The sequence below is a fragment of the Petaurus breviceps genome, unplaced genomic scaffold (assembly GCF_028583685.1).
Source record: "Petaurus breviceps papuanus isolate PSGF00001 unplaced genomic scaffold, PetGlider_PUasm1.0 91041, whole genome shotgun sequence".
Taxonomy (NCBI): domain Eukaryota; kingdom Metazoa; phylum Chordata; class Mammalia; order Diprotodontia; family Petauridae; genus Petaurus; species Petaurus breviceps.
The window spans coordinates 9720749-9735543 of NW_027187400.1; the positions used below are offsets into that span (position 1 = coordinate 9720749).

A 14795-nucleotide genomic window follows, 5' to 3' on the forward strand; every position below is an offset into this window, starting at 1 on the left:
CTAAATAATAGTAGGCTCTAAATAAATGCTTGTTTCCTTCCCTCCTCAGCACAGAGCTTGGCACATAGTAAGCTCTTAATAAATGCTTTTTTCCCTTCCCTCAGCACAGTGCCTGGCACATAGTAGGCTCTTAATAAATGCTTTTTTTCCTTCCCTCCTCAGCACAGTGCCTGGCACATAGTAGGCTCTTAATAAATGCTTGTTTCCTTCCCTCCTCAGCACAGAGCCTGGCACATAGTAGGCTCTTAACAAATGCTTGTTTCTTTCCTTCCTACACCACTTTTTCCATCTGTTTTCTCCCCATTTTCCTCTCCTAATTGATGTCCACAGTTCTTACGTGGTCCAGCTTGACTTTTTCTGGTATATAATAACAATAGCCAGAATTTATACACTACTTTAAAATTTGCAAAGGAACTTTCCAGATATCTCATCTGATCCTTAAGACAGCCCGAGGCTGTAGGCATTCTTATCCCCATTTTACAGATGAGGTCACAAAGCTCAGTGTCTGATGCTGGGTTTGAGCTCAGGGCTTCCTGACTCCAGCCCCAGATTCTGCCTTCTGAGCCAGTTAATTGCTTCCCTCTCAGGCATCTCCTCTTTGCCCCTCCCTGGGAGCAGGATCCGAATTGCTAACCTGCCTCGTGGTCCTTTATACTATCACCCTGGGTTCCCCGTCTTATCTTGGGGCTTCAGAGGCCGATGACCTCCCACATCACAGGACTGTGGAGTCAGAGCCAGAAGAGGCCTCAGCAGTCATCTAGTCCAGCCCCTTCCTTCTACCGATGAGGAAGCCTGGGCAGAGAATCCACCTGAGATTTGCTGCCTCTCCTGCCCTTTGGTTCCTGCACTGGAGAGCAGAGCTGTGTTTCTGAGCTGATTTTTCCAAGTGCCAGGAGTGGTAGTTTATTTACCCTCTTCCAGTTGGGGCTTCAATGTTCTCCCCTCCCTGTCACCACACCCTCCAGCGCCCTGGTCCTCAGGAATCTCAGCCCCACGAGGCCTGACTTCAGTCAGGGTGACCAGTACTTGTACCAGGCAGTTTCCCTGCCCTGCCCCACTACCCAGGCCAGTGTTTGGGCACCCTCATTATTGACCCAGAGTCCGGCTCTCACCTCATCAGCCATGGTGACCACTAGGGGGTGCTTTCTGTCTGCTGAGTAGTTCCATCTATAGCTAGGTCTGATTTCTCCTGGCTGCCTTACATCCCCATTCCTATTTCCCAGGTGGGGAAACTGAGGCAGAGAATTCATTCAATGAACATTTATCAAGTGCCTCCTGTGAAGAGGGCTGTTTGAGACACATCCAAGGATTACAGCTAGGTGATAATACAGTCTGTTTCCTTCCAGATGCCCCTGACACCCCCAAAAAGGAGAAATTGATGGAAAGAGAAAAAGAGAAGAAGGAACAAGATGTTGACCTCTCTGACTGGAAACCACTGGGGGCTTTTTCCCCACAGAACAAAAGCCCAAGGGAAGAACCCAAGGACAGGTATGTTGCCAGGAAGGGGATAATAAGACCACTAGCTGTATCTCTCAGTAATTTGATTGGGACTCCCCATTTGGTCCTCGTCCTCCATTACTTTTGATATTGGCCTATAGTTTTCTTTCTCAGCTTCGACTTTCCCTGATTAGGTATCAGGACCATATTTGTGTACTGCACCAGCATGGTATGGGAAGAAACCTAATTTGGAAGTGAGAGACCTGTATTTGAGTTCTAGCTTTTTCTTCCTCTGTGACCTCCTTCTGCCTCAGTTTGCCCCACTGCAAAATCAGACACCACCACCTACAGTCCCCGATTCATTGCCTTGTTAGGAGTTTTTGCTCTTAGTATTTCTCAGAGCTGCCACCTGCTTATCTACAGATCTTGCCCTGGTCACACCGATTTCAGGGGGTGGGTCTTCCTGCAGGTGAACTGCACATGCCACACCCCTCCTATCATTTAAGGAGGTAGGATCTTAGGGATAGGAACTGGACCTCTGATCTATGGATAGATAGGGAGGTCTCAGGTGAGGACCTTTTTCCCCACTCACGCCCCCTTTAGCACTTTACCCAGCACTGTGGGTCAAGACCCCATTTGGGGCTGGTAGAACATTCAGAAGATATGTGACTTGTCCAGGGTCCTACAGCCAGGATGTCTCAGAGATGAAACTTGAATCCAGGTCCTTTTGGCTTCCACATTCAATCTCTATCCACTATACACAACGGCCTCTCTTAGGGATAATAAGATAATGAACTGATTGTTTAATAAATAGACCAGATTTTACACAATCATGAACGCCCCCTTTGCCATGCAGGTCAATCCCCCTCCATGATGTTTCCCCGATTAACCCTGGTAACATTCTTAGGCCGTCATTCATTTGTTCATTCATCACCAGAACATTAATTCACTTCAACAGGAGTTTGCCATGTGCCCTCCAGCCCTCAGGTAGCCCCATGTCATTGGCCACAGGCTACCCCTACCCTGTGCAGCCTACAGTGCGGCACATTTGAGCCCCTCCTGCTTTCCTTTGGGGACTCCTCCCAAGGGAGACCACAGAGCTCATCTGGTCCAATTCCCGAATTTGACAGCTGTGGAAACTGAGGCCAGAAAAGTTCACTCAGGTAGTAAGTGACAGAGGTGGGATTTGAACCCAGGGCCTGGTGCTAGTATCATCCAGAATTTTTCCATTCTTTCGGGAGAGACCCTGGAGATGCCAGAGGTGGAGGGGTCCATTAAGGTCATACAGTCCAACCCACCCTCGTCATTTACATATGAGGAAAATAAAGCCCAAAGGGGAATGGAATTCACCTAAGGTCCCATGAGTCATAATCACCCCAGGTGGGACTCAAACCCAGGTCCTCTTACTCTGGAGCCAGTGATCTTCCCACACTGTCTGGTGCTGCTGTCATCCTATAATGCGCCTCACCCCAAATTGTTCAATTCTTCCAGGAGAGACTCTTCTGAGTCGGGGTCTTCCTCCACTGTCTCCTCCCCATCTTTCTCCTCCTCCTCATCTCCTCAGAAGAGGCCAGTGGAAAGGTAGGTACCATATTCACCCTGGTCCCAGGTTCTGACTTCATCATCAGTCCTTCTCTCTTTACTGGATTTGTGATGGACGGATCTGGAGTGGGGTCTCACATTAGAGATCTCATGTCTCCAGATCTGCCCAGTTAGGGGTGGGTGGGGTCAGACCCAGACAGACCTGAGCCCTAGAACCCACCCCTGGTTAGAGGGGCAACCAGAACTTCTCTGCTGGACCTGCTCCAGCTAGGCAAGTGCTGGCTGTTGTTTTATTGTATTTCAGTTGCTTTTCTATCTCTTCACAACCCCATTTCTGGTGTTCTTGGCATAGATACTGGAGTGGTTTGCTATTTCCTTCTCCTGTGGATTAAAGCAAATAGAGGTGAAGTGACTTGCCCAGGGTCACACAGCTAGTAAGAGTCTTAGGCCAAATTTGAACTCAGGTCTTCCTGACTCCAGGCCTGGTGCTCTATCCGTTGCACCAAAACATGTCCCCCGATTGCCTTTGCTTTTTATCCCCAGTGCTTAGCACAGTGCCTGGCATGTAGTAAGCACTTAATAAAATTTCAGGGAGTGTCAGTGGTTCCTTGTGGCCTCTAGGATCCAGTACAAGCTCATCGGTTTGGCATTTAAAACCCTTTACAATCCAGCTTCAGCCATCATTTCAGGCTGGCTACACATTACTCTGATTTGTGAATTCAGTGCCAGACAGACAGGTCTTTTCCTGCTTCCACTGTCCCTGAAGCGCTCTCCCTCCACTTGGAGTCTCCAGCTCTTTCCAGGAATCTGCTCAAGGACACTTCCTACAGGAAGGCTTCCCTGATTCCCTCAGATGTTAATTCTTCAACCCCACCCCAACCCCCTCTAATTTTGTATTTATTTTCTGTGTAGTGCACTTACTTGTAATATATTGTATTTCCCCTTTGTAGAATGCAAATTCCTTGAGGCAGCAACTCTTTCTTTCTGTCCTTCCCTCTCTTCCTTCCTTCCTTTCCTTTCTTCCCTCTTCTTTCCTTCCTTTCTTTTTTCTTTCTTTCTCTCTGTCCCTCCCTCCTTCCCTTCCTTTTTCCTTTATTTTTCTCTCCCTTCCTTCCTTTCTCTCTATCTTTACTCTTTCTTTCTTTTTCTTCTTTCCCTTCCTTCCTTCTTTCCTCTTCCAACCTGGAGCACAGTGCCTGACCATTAATAAGTACCTGACAAATTGAATTCAACTCACTTAGCCTCTCTGGTGCTCAGTTTCCACCTTTGTAAAATAAGGATTGATTTAAGTATTGTCTGAGGCCTCTTCCAGCTCTAAATCCACAGAGATGGTTTAATTCCCTCAAGCTTTCCCTTTGAGTCACCTCTTCTTGTCTTTCTGTTCCATCCTCTCCTGGACTTGGGTTTTGCCACATGAGAGAGCCCAGTCTGCAGGGGTCAGGGCCCCATGCATGCTCCTCCAGATTCAGGCAGTCTGCCCTCTCTTGGTAGCTCTAGGCAGGCTTTGGAGCCCATCAGAGGACAGGTGGTTTCTGACCAAGGGCTTTCACTGGTGACTTTGCCCACTCTAACCTATCCTCTACGCCAAAGGTACCAAACTCATTGCTGGCATTTGACCACGATACTCCCAAATGCAGCCAAATCTAGATTAAAATGTAATTAGGAGATATTTAACAAAATAAATTAAAATGCTATAAAACATGGAAAATGTCATTATGTGGTTTTCTAAGTCATTATGTGAGTAGCTAGGTGGTGCAGTGGATAGGGTGCCAGGTCTAGGATAAGGAATACCTGGATTCAAGTCCAGCCTCAGGCACTTACTAGCTGTGTGACCCTAGGTTAACCCTTTTTGCCTCAGTTTCCTCACCTGTAAAATGAGCTGGAGAAGGAAATGGCAAACCACTTCAGCATCTTTGCCAAGAAAACTCCAGATAGGGTCACAAAGAGTTGGACACAACTGAACAGCAAGTCAGGATATTATTGGCAGTGTGTTTTTATAAAAGTTTGATTCCACCACTTCATACTGGTTACAAAAATGATTTTCCTAAAGCCTAAGTACCAGGGCAGAGCCAAGATGGTGGGAAAAAAGCAGCAGCTCGCCTGCGCCCTCCCCAAAACCCCTCTGAGCACCTTAATACCATAAAACCGTTTCTGGAGCAGCAGAGCCCATAAAAGGATGGGGTGAAATAATTTTCTAGCCAAAGGCAGCACATTAGGTCAGCAGGAAAAGTCTGTTATAACAGAATGAGAAGGGAACACAGTCCAGCACAGGCCACGCTAGCACAGACCTGGCCCCAGCAAACCAGGAGCCAGCCTTGGAAGCCACTGGATCAGTAGAAGCAGCAGCAGCTGCTGCTTTCAGAACTCTCAACCCACAGATGGTAAGGGGGTCAAACAACTGGTCAGAAGGAGATTATGGGGGTCTCTTTGCTGACACTGAGGCAGGCCTCTGTGGCTTTGACCATACTTGGATCCGGGTTGCAGTCCTGAATGGCAGACCCAGTGCAAGGAGAAGCATTAACATAGCAGAGTTTGAGGCTGCAGTGGATGGGGAACCCTCCTCTAAGTAAACACCTCTCCTTAGATCATACCACCTTGGAAGAACTGATAACTTATAAGTCCCTAAAAGTATCTCTGAAAACAGCTGCACAAAACCCCTGAAGCTTGGAAAAGTGCACCATCCACCCTGGAAGCAGAGCCCAACTTAACAAAGAGTTAAAAGTCAAGAAATAATCTGGGAAAATGAACAGACAACAGAAAAAAAATTCTGAGCATAAAAAGTTACCATGGTGACAAGGAAGATCAAAACACACACTCAGAAGATAACAAAGTCAAAGCTCCTACATCCAAAGTCTTCAAGAAAAATATGAATTGGTCTCAGGCCATGGAAGAGCTCAAAAAGGATTTTAAAAATCACATAAGAGAGGTAGAGGAAAAATTGGGAAGAGAATGAGAGTGATGCAAGAAAATCATGAAAAATGAGTCAACAGTTTGCTAAAGGAGAACAAAAAAATACTGAAGAAAATAACACCTCAAAAAACAGACTAGACCAAATGGTAAAAGAAGTCCAAAAAGCCAATGAGGAGAAGAATGTCTTAAAAAGCAGAACTGGCCAAATGGAAAAAGGCACAAAAATTCACTGAAGAAAATAATTCCTTAAAAATTAGAATGGAAGAAGTGGATGCTAATGACTTTATGAGAAATCAAGAAACAATAAAACCAAAATAATGAAAAAATAGAAGATAATGTAAAATATATCACTGGAAAAACAAATGACCTGGAAATTAGATCCAGGAGAAATAATTTTAAAATTATTGGACTACCTGAAAGCATGATCAAAATAAAAAAAGCCTAGACATAATTTTTCAAGAAATTATCAAGGAAAACTGTCCTAATATTCTAGAACTGTATGGTAATCAAAATGAAAATTCCCAGGAATATTATAGCCAAATTCCAGAGCTCCCTGGTCAAAGAGAAAATATTGCAAGCAGCCAGAAAGAAACAATTCATGTGTTATGGAGCCATGGTCAGTATAACACAAGATTTAGCAGCTTCTACAGTAAAGGATCAGAGCACTTGGAATATGGTATTCTGGAGGGCAAAGGAGCTAGGATTACAACCAAGGATCACCTACCCAGCAAAACTGAGTAAAATCCTTCAGGGGGAAAATTTGACATTCAATGATATAGAAGACCTTCAAGTATTCTTGATGAAAAGACCAGAGCTGAATAGAAAATTTGACTTTCAAATACAAGAGAAGCATAAAAAGGTAAGGAACAAGAAAAGGAAGGAAATCAAGAAAGGAAACAAGAAAGGAAAATTATAAGGGACTTAATAAGTTTAAACTGTTTACATTCCTACATAGGAAGATGATTTTGTTACACATAAGACCTTTCTCATTCTTAGGGCAGTTAGAAGGAAAATATGTATAGACAGAGGTAACAGGGTGAGTTGAATATGAAGGGATGATATCTAAAAATATATAATTAAGGGGTGAGAGATGGATGTACTGGGAGAAAGGGGAAGGTTATCTCACATAAAAGAGGCAAGAAAAAGCTTTTACAGTGGAAGGGAAGAGGGGTAAGGTGAGGCAGAGTGAGTGAGCCTTACTCTCATCAGAACTGGCTCAAAGAGGGAATAACATACACACTCAACTGGGTATAGAAATCCATCTTACCCTACAGGAAAGTAGGAGGGGAAGGGGATAAGGGAAGAGGGGTGATATAAGGGAGGGCAGATTGGGGGAAGGGGTAGTTAGAAGCCAAACACTTTTGAGGAGGGACAAGGCGAAAGGAAAGAAAGAACAGAATAAACAGGAAGAGTGGGGGGAGACAGAATGGAGGGAAATATGGTTAATAGTAACTGTAAAAAAAGTTTTAAAGCAAGTTTCTCTAATAAAGGCCTTTTCTGAAACATTTGAGAACTGAGTCAAATTTATAAAAATTAGAGCCATTCCCCAACTTATAAATGATCAAAAGATATGATCAGTTTTCAGGTGAAGTAATAAAAGCTATCTATAGCCATATGAAAAAATACTCTAACTCACTTTTGATTGGAGAAATGTAAACTAAAGCAATTCTGAGGTACTACCTCATACCTATTAGCTTGACTAATAGGACAGAGAAGGAAAATTATAAATATTGAAGGGGAGTGTGAGAAAAATGAGACATTAATGCACTGTTGGTGGAGTTGTGAACTGATTCAACCATTCGGCAGAGCTATTTGGAACAATGCCATTATAAAACCATGCATATCTTTTGACCTAGTAGTATCACCACTACTAGGTCTGTATACCAAAAGAGATAAAAAGGAAAAGGACTTATGCAGAAAAATATTTATTAGCAGCTCTTTTCTGGTGTCAAAGAATTGGAAATTGAGGGGCAGCTAGGTGGCGCAGTGAATAGAGCACCAGCCAGTTAGGAGTCAGGAGGACCTGAGTTCAAATCCGGCCTCAGACACTTGACACGCTTACTAACCGTGTGACTTTGGGCAAGTCACTTAACCCCAATTGCCCTCTAAAAAAGAAAAAAAAAAGAATTGGAAGTTGAAGGGATGCCCATCAGTTGGGGAATGACTGAACAAATTATGGTATGTGATTATGACGAATGCTATTGTCCTATAAGAAATGATGAGCAGGATGCCCTCAGAAAAAACCTGGAAGGACTTACATAAGTTGATGCAAAGTAAAATGTACTGTGTACAAAGTAAAAACAATATTGGGTGATGATCAGCTGTGAATGACTTAGCGATTCTCAGCAATATGATGATCCAAGACAGCTCTATCCCCAAAGAAAGAACTGATGGTATCTGAATACAGACTGAAGTGGACTTTTTTTACTTTCTTTATTTTTCTGGAAGGTTTTTTTTTTGGTCTGTGTTTACTTTCACAACATGACTAATATGAAAATGTTTTGCATGACTATACATGTGTAACCTATATCAAATAGCTTGCTTTCTCAGTGAGGTGGGGTGGAAAGGGAAGAAAGGAAAGAATTTGGAATGTTAAAAAATGTTTTTACATGTAACTGGGAAAAATAAAATAATAAATAAATTTAAAAATAAAATAAAGTCGGGCGGCTAAGTGACGCAGTGAATAGAGCACCGGCCCTGGAGTCAAGAGGATCTGAGTTCAAATCCAGCCTCAGGACACTTAACACAAATACTAGCCGTGTGACCTTGGGCAAGTCACTTAACCCCAATTGCCCTGCAAAAAAAAAAAGCAATAAAATAAAGTCTAAGTCCCCTTCCCCCACTCCACAAACTCCTATGGTTCCCTATTGCCTCCAGAATTAAAACATAAATCCTTTATTTAGCATTCGAAGCTCTTCACTACTTGGTCCCTTTCTGCCTTTACAAGCTTTTTATGTGCCTCTCCCCTTCGTATACTATGTTATTGCTATGCTGGTCCACCAGGCATGCCATCTGCCCCACTGCCTGCATTTGCACCAGCTGTCCCCACTACCTGGAGTGCCCTCCCTCCTTATCTCCACCTCCTGGAATCCTAGGTGTCCTTCAGCCCTCCATTTAAGCGTCACCTTTTCATAGATCGTCCTGGCTGCTAATGGCTTCCTTTATAAATCTGACCCCTCTGCTGTAGAGGATAGATTGGAGTGGGCAAAGACACCAGTGAAAGCCCCAGGGCAGAAACCACCTGTCCTCTGATGGGCTCCAAAGCCTGCCTAGAGCTACTAAGAGAGGGCAGGCTGCCAGAATCCAGAGGAGCATGCATGGGGCACTGACCCCTGCAGACTGGGCTGCCCCATGAGGCAAAACCCAAGTCCAGGAGAGGATGGAACAGAAAGACAAGAAGAGGTGATGCCAGGGGACGGCTTGGGGGAATTAAAGCATCTCCGGGGACTTGGAGCTAGACAGGGCCTCAGACTACCTTAGTCAATACTATGGAGATATCTTGCATGCACCTGATGTTGTCTCTCCCATTAGAATGGGAGCTCCTTGGGGGCAAGGACTGTCTTTTGCCTTCCTTTGTATCCCAGTACCTGGCATATAGTAGGTGCTCAATAAATGTTTGTTGACTGACTGTCTGACAGGTGTTACAGTCCAGTAGAACCAGAGAACCCCCACCCCGTTTTGCTCTCACTCAGGTGTCTGTGCTCATTGTCCCCAGGTGTGGCTGGTGACGAGTGACCTTGACCATCTCAGCCAGGGAGAGCTCCCCTGAGTGGGGCTGCTGCCTTTCTGATTCTCTCTGATATTTTGGCTTTGCACATCCCCCTCCCCACCTTGTGTGTGAAAAGGAGCTCGACAGGCTGGCCTGAATTCTCTCCAGAGAGTCTGGCAGTCTACGGAGTGTTATCAGTTAGAATAGAGGTTTTGTTCTTAACAGCTGAGCGATGGTCAGAAGCCTGTAGAGGGAGGTTGTGTGGGACGATGGTGAGAGCTCTGGGTTTGGAATCAGAGGACATGCGTTTGAATCCTAGCTCTGCCAGATCATAACAGTAATGACAGTTATAATAAAGGCCCACACCAGGGTGGGGGCAGTGACAGAGGAAAGAAGGGGACAAATTTGAGAGACGTTGCCAAGGTGGAATCAACAGGCCTTGGGAAATAGGAAGGGGGGGGTGTGAGAGAGAGGGAGAAATCCAGGATGACTCCTCAGTTAGGAGGCTGGGGGAGTGGGAGGATGGTGCTGCCTTCTCAGTGACAGGGAAGGGTCCAGGGAAAAAGATAATGAGTCGTGTGTTGTGTATTGAAGAAGTCTCCTGAACATTGGGTACGAGATGTCGGAAAGGCAGTTGGAGAGGCGAGACTGGAGGTCAGCAGAGAGATGTGGACTGGACAGGTAGATCTGAGAAATGGAAACTGAAGGAGGGAGCTTTGGTGGGTGACTAAGGGCCTGCTATGCTGGAGGAGGCTTGAACTGGGGACTGGGGGGAATAAGTATCCCTGAATTCTTATTCGGTATTGGGACTTCCTTATTCTTTGAGGGGTGGCTGGGTGGTGCAGTGGATAGTATCAGGAAGATCCAAGTTCACATTCTAGCTCAAACACTTACTAGCTGGGTGACCCTGGGCAAGTCACCTCACCCTGTCTGCTTCAGTTTCCTCATCTGTAAAATAAGCTGGAGAAGAAAATTGCAAACCCCTCCAGTATCTTTGCCAAGAAAATCCCAAAATGGGGTTGTGAAGAGTTGGACACTGAAATGAGTGAACAGCATTCTTTGACTCTGGGCAAGTCTCTGGCCTTCTCTGGGTCTTATCCATCCCTGTATCTACAGAAGGAAGGGCCTTCCTTTTAAGCTCTAGCTTGGAGCAGATGACCTCTAAGATCTCCTCCAATTCTGAGGCAAGTCTATAATTGGACAATTCTGAATGCTTTCAAATCAATCCAGCATTAAGGATTTATTAAGTGCCTCCCGTGTGCCACACATGGTATTGATCACTGGAGATATAAAGGCAAAAGTGAGATAGTCCTTGAAGTTCTGTGGCTCTCTGGTAGAAAAATGGGTGGCATTTACCATCAGAGGAGCCCTGGGTTCGAGTTTGGACTCTGATACATGCTGTGTGACATTGGGTGATTCAGTTACCCTCTCTGATCCTCAGTCTTCATCTCTAAAATAAAGCAAACAATACACCCTCATCCCCTTCCTCAAGGGGCTGTGCAGAAACTCAGATGAGATGTTTGGAAGGGTCTTTGTAAACTCCAAAGCTATAGAGACATGCAAGCTCCTGTCTTTATCCTCTCATTGCCTTGGGCCCTGGAAGGGGGAGAAGATGCCTGGAAATGCTGAGATGAGATTGGAACCTCAAGGGATTTCTCTCCTCACTCATTCTCTACCCTCTCTCTTGCAGCCGGCCCTCCTCTAGGCTCTGCTTTGGGGGGAGCCAGAATTTAAACTCTGCACTTACAGGGCCTCAGGTAGGAAGGTGAAGAAGCAGCTGGGTGTCTTAGTGGATAGAGCTGCTTCACATGGAGTCAGGAAGATGCAAGTTTAAATCCAGCCTCAGACACTTCCTAGCTGTGTGGCCCTGGGGTAATCACTAAACCTTTGTCTTCCTCACTTTCCCCAACTGTAAAATAGAAATAATAAGTAGTACCTACCTCCCAGGGTCATGGAGAAGATCAAATGAGATATTTGTAAAGCACTTAGCACATAGTAGAGACTTAGGAAATTAAACTCTCAGAGTTTAATTGTAGCTATTGACTTACTGCATTCTGTTTTGCCTTACTGTCAATGTGTTTGTGTGTTAGCTTTTCATTTGTTGTGTAGAAAATAAATACCTGTCCCATATCTGAAAAAAAAAAAAGAAATGCTTTCACCCTTCCTTTGATGTTTAAGAAAAACTAGGCAACTATGGTCCTAGTTGTCAAAGAAGGTGGTGCTAGGAAGGATCCAGGGGGTTCAGCTGGCTAGAACTGCCATAGCTGTTTTGTAGGTCAGGCCAGGGGCCTTAGGCATCATCTAATCTGACATCTTTATTTTACAGACGAAAAGGTAGAGGCCCAGAGACCCTGCCAGGGGTCCCACAGTGATGGTAGAGAAAGACTAGGTGAAAATAAGGAAGTCAGCAAAGCAGAGCCAGATCTAGCACCAAAAAGGGCTCTTAAAAAAACTAGTTCTAGCGTAGGCCTCAGTTCAATTCATTTCAATTCAATTCAGTTTAATCTGAAAGCATTTACATATCTGCTGTGTCCGGGACCTGAGTGGCAGAACTCTGCCTGCTGGATAAAGAGGTGCCCTTACTCAGAGTCAGCAAGACCTGGGTTCAAAGTCCCTCTTCCAAGAATAGACTTGGTCTGTGACCCTGAGAAAGTCACCTGACCTCTTGGAGAGCCAGCAACCCTCTAAGACTATAAGTTGTCAAACAGATGCCTGTCTGTACTCCCAGCTGGGAGTCCCTTGTGCCAGTGAAAACAGAGTACTGGTTTTAAAAAAATTGTTCAAGGTATTGTACTGTGATTAAGGAATATTCTGTTGGAGAGATACAACCTGGACATGAGTACGTGCTAGGTGACATGAGAAGGGGGAAAGGATTCACCAGGGGTGGGCATCAGGGAAGGCTTCACGGAGGAGGTGGCACCTGAGCTGAGCTGAACTCCCCAGGCAGCCCTGCCTTTGTGGGGGCCATTCCAGATCTTAAAGTCAAGTCAAGAAGCACTTATGGGGCGGCCAGGTGGCACAGTGTGTTAGAGCACCAGCCCCGGAGTTGGGAGGACCCGGGATCGGTTCTGGCCTCAGACACTTAACACCCACACATAAAAAGTTGCCGTATAACCTTGGGCAAGTTACCTAACCCCAATCGCTTTAATCATGACCACGTTTGGGGTTTTCTTGGCAAAGACACTAAAGAGGCTTGCCATTTCCTTCTCTAGCTCATTGTATATGTGAGGAGACTGAGGCAAACAGGGTGAAGTGATTTATCCAGGGTCACACAGCTAAGTGTCTGAGTTGAAATTTGAACTCAGGTCTTTCTGACTCTAGGCCCAGCACTCTATCCTCTGTGCCACCTAGCTGTCCTAATGACAATAGCTAACTTTATATAGCATTTACCATGTGCCAGGCACTTTTTACAAAAATTATCTCATTTGAGCCTCACCACAACCCTGGTAGGTAGGTGCTATTATTCCCATTTTAAAGATGAGGGAAGTAAGGTGACAGGGAAAATGACTTGCACAAGGTCACACAGCTAGGAAGCATCTGAGGCTGGATTTGAACTCAGATCTTCCTGACTCCAGAGCTAGCATTCTATCCTCTGCTACACCTAGCTGTAGATCTCATCCTGCTAACATGAAGGAGATTTCATTGAGAGAGGTGTGTAGCTCTCAGGGGAGCCATGGAGTTCCAAGGGGGCTTCCCCAGTGTCTGTGCTCCCTGTATCTTTATGTCCTGAGGAAGTCTCACGGTCCAGCCTGTGCTGAGGTGTCAAGCACAGGAAACTGAAGGCTGGGGCCAGGCTTGATTCTTGTGTGCTAGACTCATTGGTCCTTGATTATGCTTTCTGAGTCTTTCGTCATTCTCTCTGGACATTGAGTGATAAGCTAGAGAGCGTCAAGGGGAGGACAGTCAGGATGGCGAAAGGGTGTTGGGTTCATGAATAACTGAATGAAAAAACCATTTATAGAGGGAGTAGCCACTAAACTCTGACTATGCAACATTTAAAACAGTCTCTGCCTCCCAGGGACTTCAGTGTTTAATAGGAGACGAGCCCAGTTGGGGGAGTGGCGACCTGGGAGGGGTGTTCTCTTTTGGAAAATTACAAGGATGCCTTGTGGATCCCTACAGGAGTAGCAGACACACCCAGGCCCCTAAAATGAGGCAATTGACTTGATTTTTCAGAGTGGGGCAAGGTGATGGTGGACAGAGAGACAGATGCCGAGAAGATGGGAGGAGCTCGGGTTAGAGCTCCCACTCAGGGAGTGTGTTCTGGGATGCAGTGACTACAGACTGAAGTTCAAGGCCAGTGCCTTAGTAGAAGCCAGGAAAAATAGGAGCTTGCATTTATATAGAGCTTTAAAGTTCGTAGGGCAGCTGGGGGACCCATAGTGCACAGAGCACTGGGCTTGGAATCATCTTCATGAGTTCAAATCTAGCCTCAGACACTTACTGGCCGTGTGACCCTGGGCAAGTCGCTTAACCCTATTTGCCTCAGTTTCTTCATGTGTAAAATGAGTTGGAAAAGAAAGTGGCAAACCACTCCAGTATCTTTGCCAAGAAAATTCCAAATGCCATCACAAAGAGTTGGACACGACTGAAAAATGACCAAACTGTACTGACTTAAGGTTTATAATGTGCTTTCTAAATATTATTTTATTTGATCCTTGTAGCAACCCTGGGAGGAAGGTGCGACTATTATCCCCATTTTACAGATGGGGAAACTGAGGATGATAAAGGTTAATTGACTTGTCCAGGGTCACACAGCTTGGAAGTATATGAGGATTGGAACTCAGATCTTCCTGACTCTAGGCTCAGCATTCTTACTCACTGATGTGGAGACAGTGAAATATAGTTCTGGGGAGACTTAACCAACTATGACATTTCTATTCCTCTATCCTCAGAGCTAACAGCAGCAAAGGGAAAGTGGAGACCCCAAAGACACCCACCAGCCCTTCTTCCCCTACATTTTCTCCATCAGTCTGCTTCTTAGCCCCTTGTTACCTCACAGGAGACTCTGTCCGGGACAAGTGCGTTGAGATGTTATCAGCAGCCCTGAAGATGGATGGTGAGGAGGTCTGGGGTGGGCCATCATGGGGAAAGGGGATCAGCCTTTCCTGCTTGTCCTTAGAGCAAGGAATGGGGAATGGAAGTTACAGAGAGGCAGATTTAGGTTCTGTGGAAAGAGAAACTTTCTGACAGAGCT

At 45.4% G+C, this 14795-nt stretch overlaps 1 protein-coding gene across 2 annotated transcripts in view; it reads left to right on the forward strand.

Annotated features, from left to right (window-relative positions):
* The window catches only part of TCEA3 (transcription elongation factor A3), a 64059-nt gene that overhangs the window by 32525 nt on the left and 16739 nt on the right, over positions 1–14795 (forward strand). For both annotated transcript variants that reach the window (XM_069078825.1, XM_069078827.1), the window contains 3 exons: positions 1347–1488; positions 2929–3018; positions 14494–14657. In XM_069078825.1, the coding sequence (XP_068934926.1) occupies positions 1347–1488; positions 2929–3018; positions 14494–14657 (396 nt within the window). The remainder of the gene's footprint in view (positions 1–1346; positions 1489–2928; positions 3019–14493; positions 14658–14795) is intronic.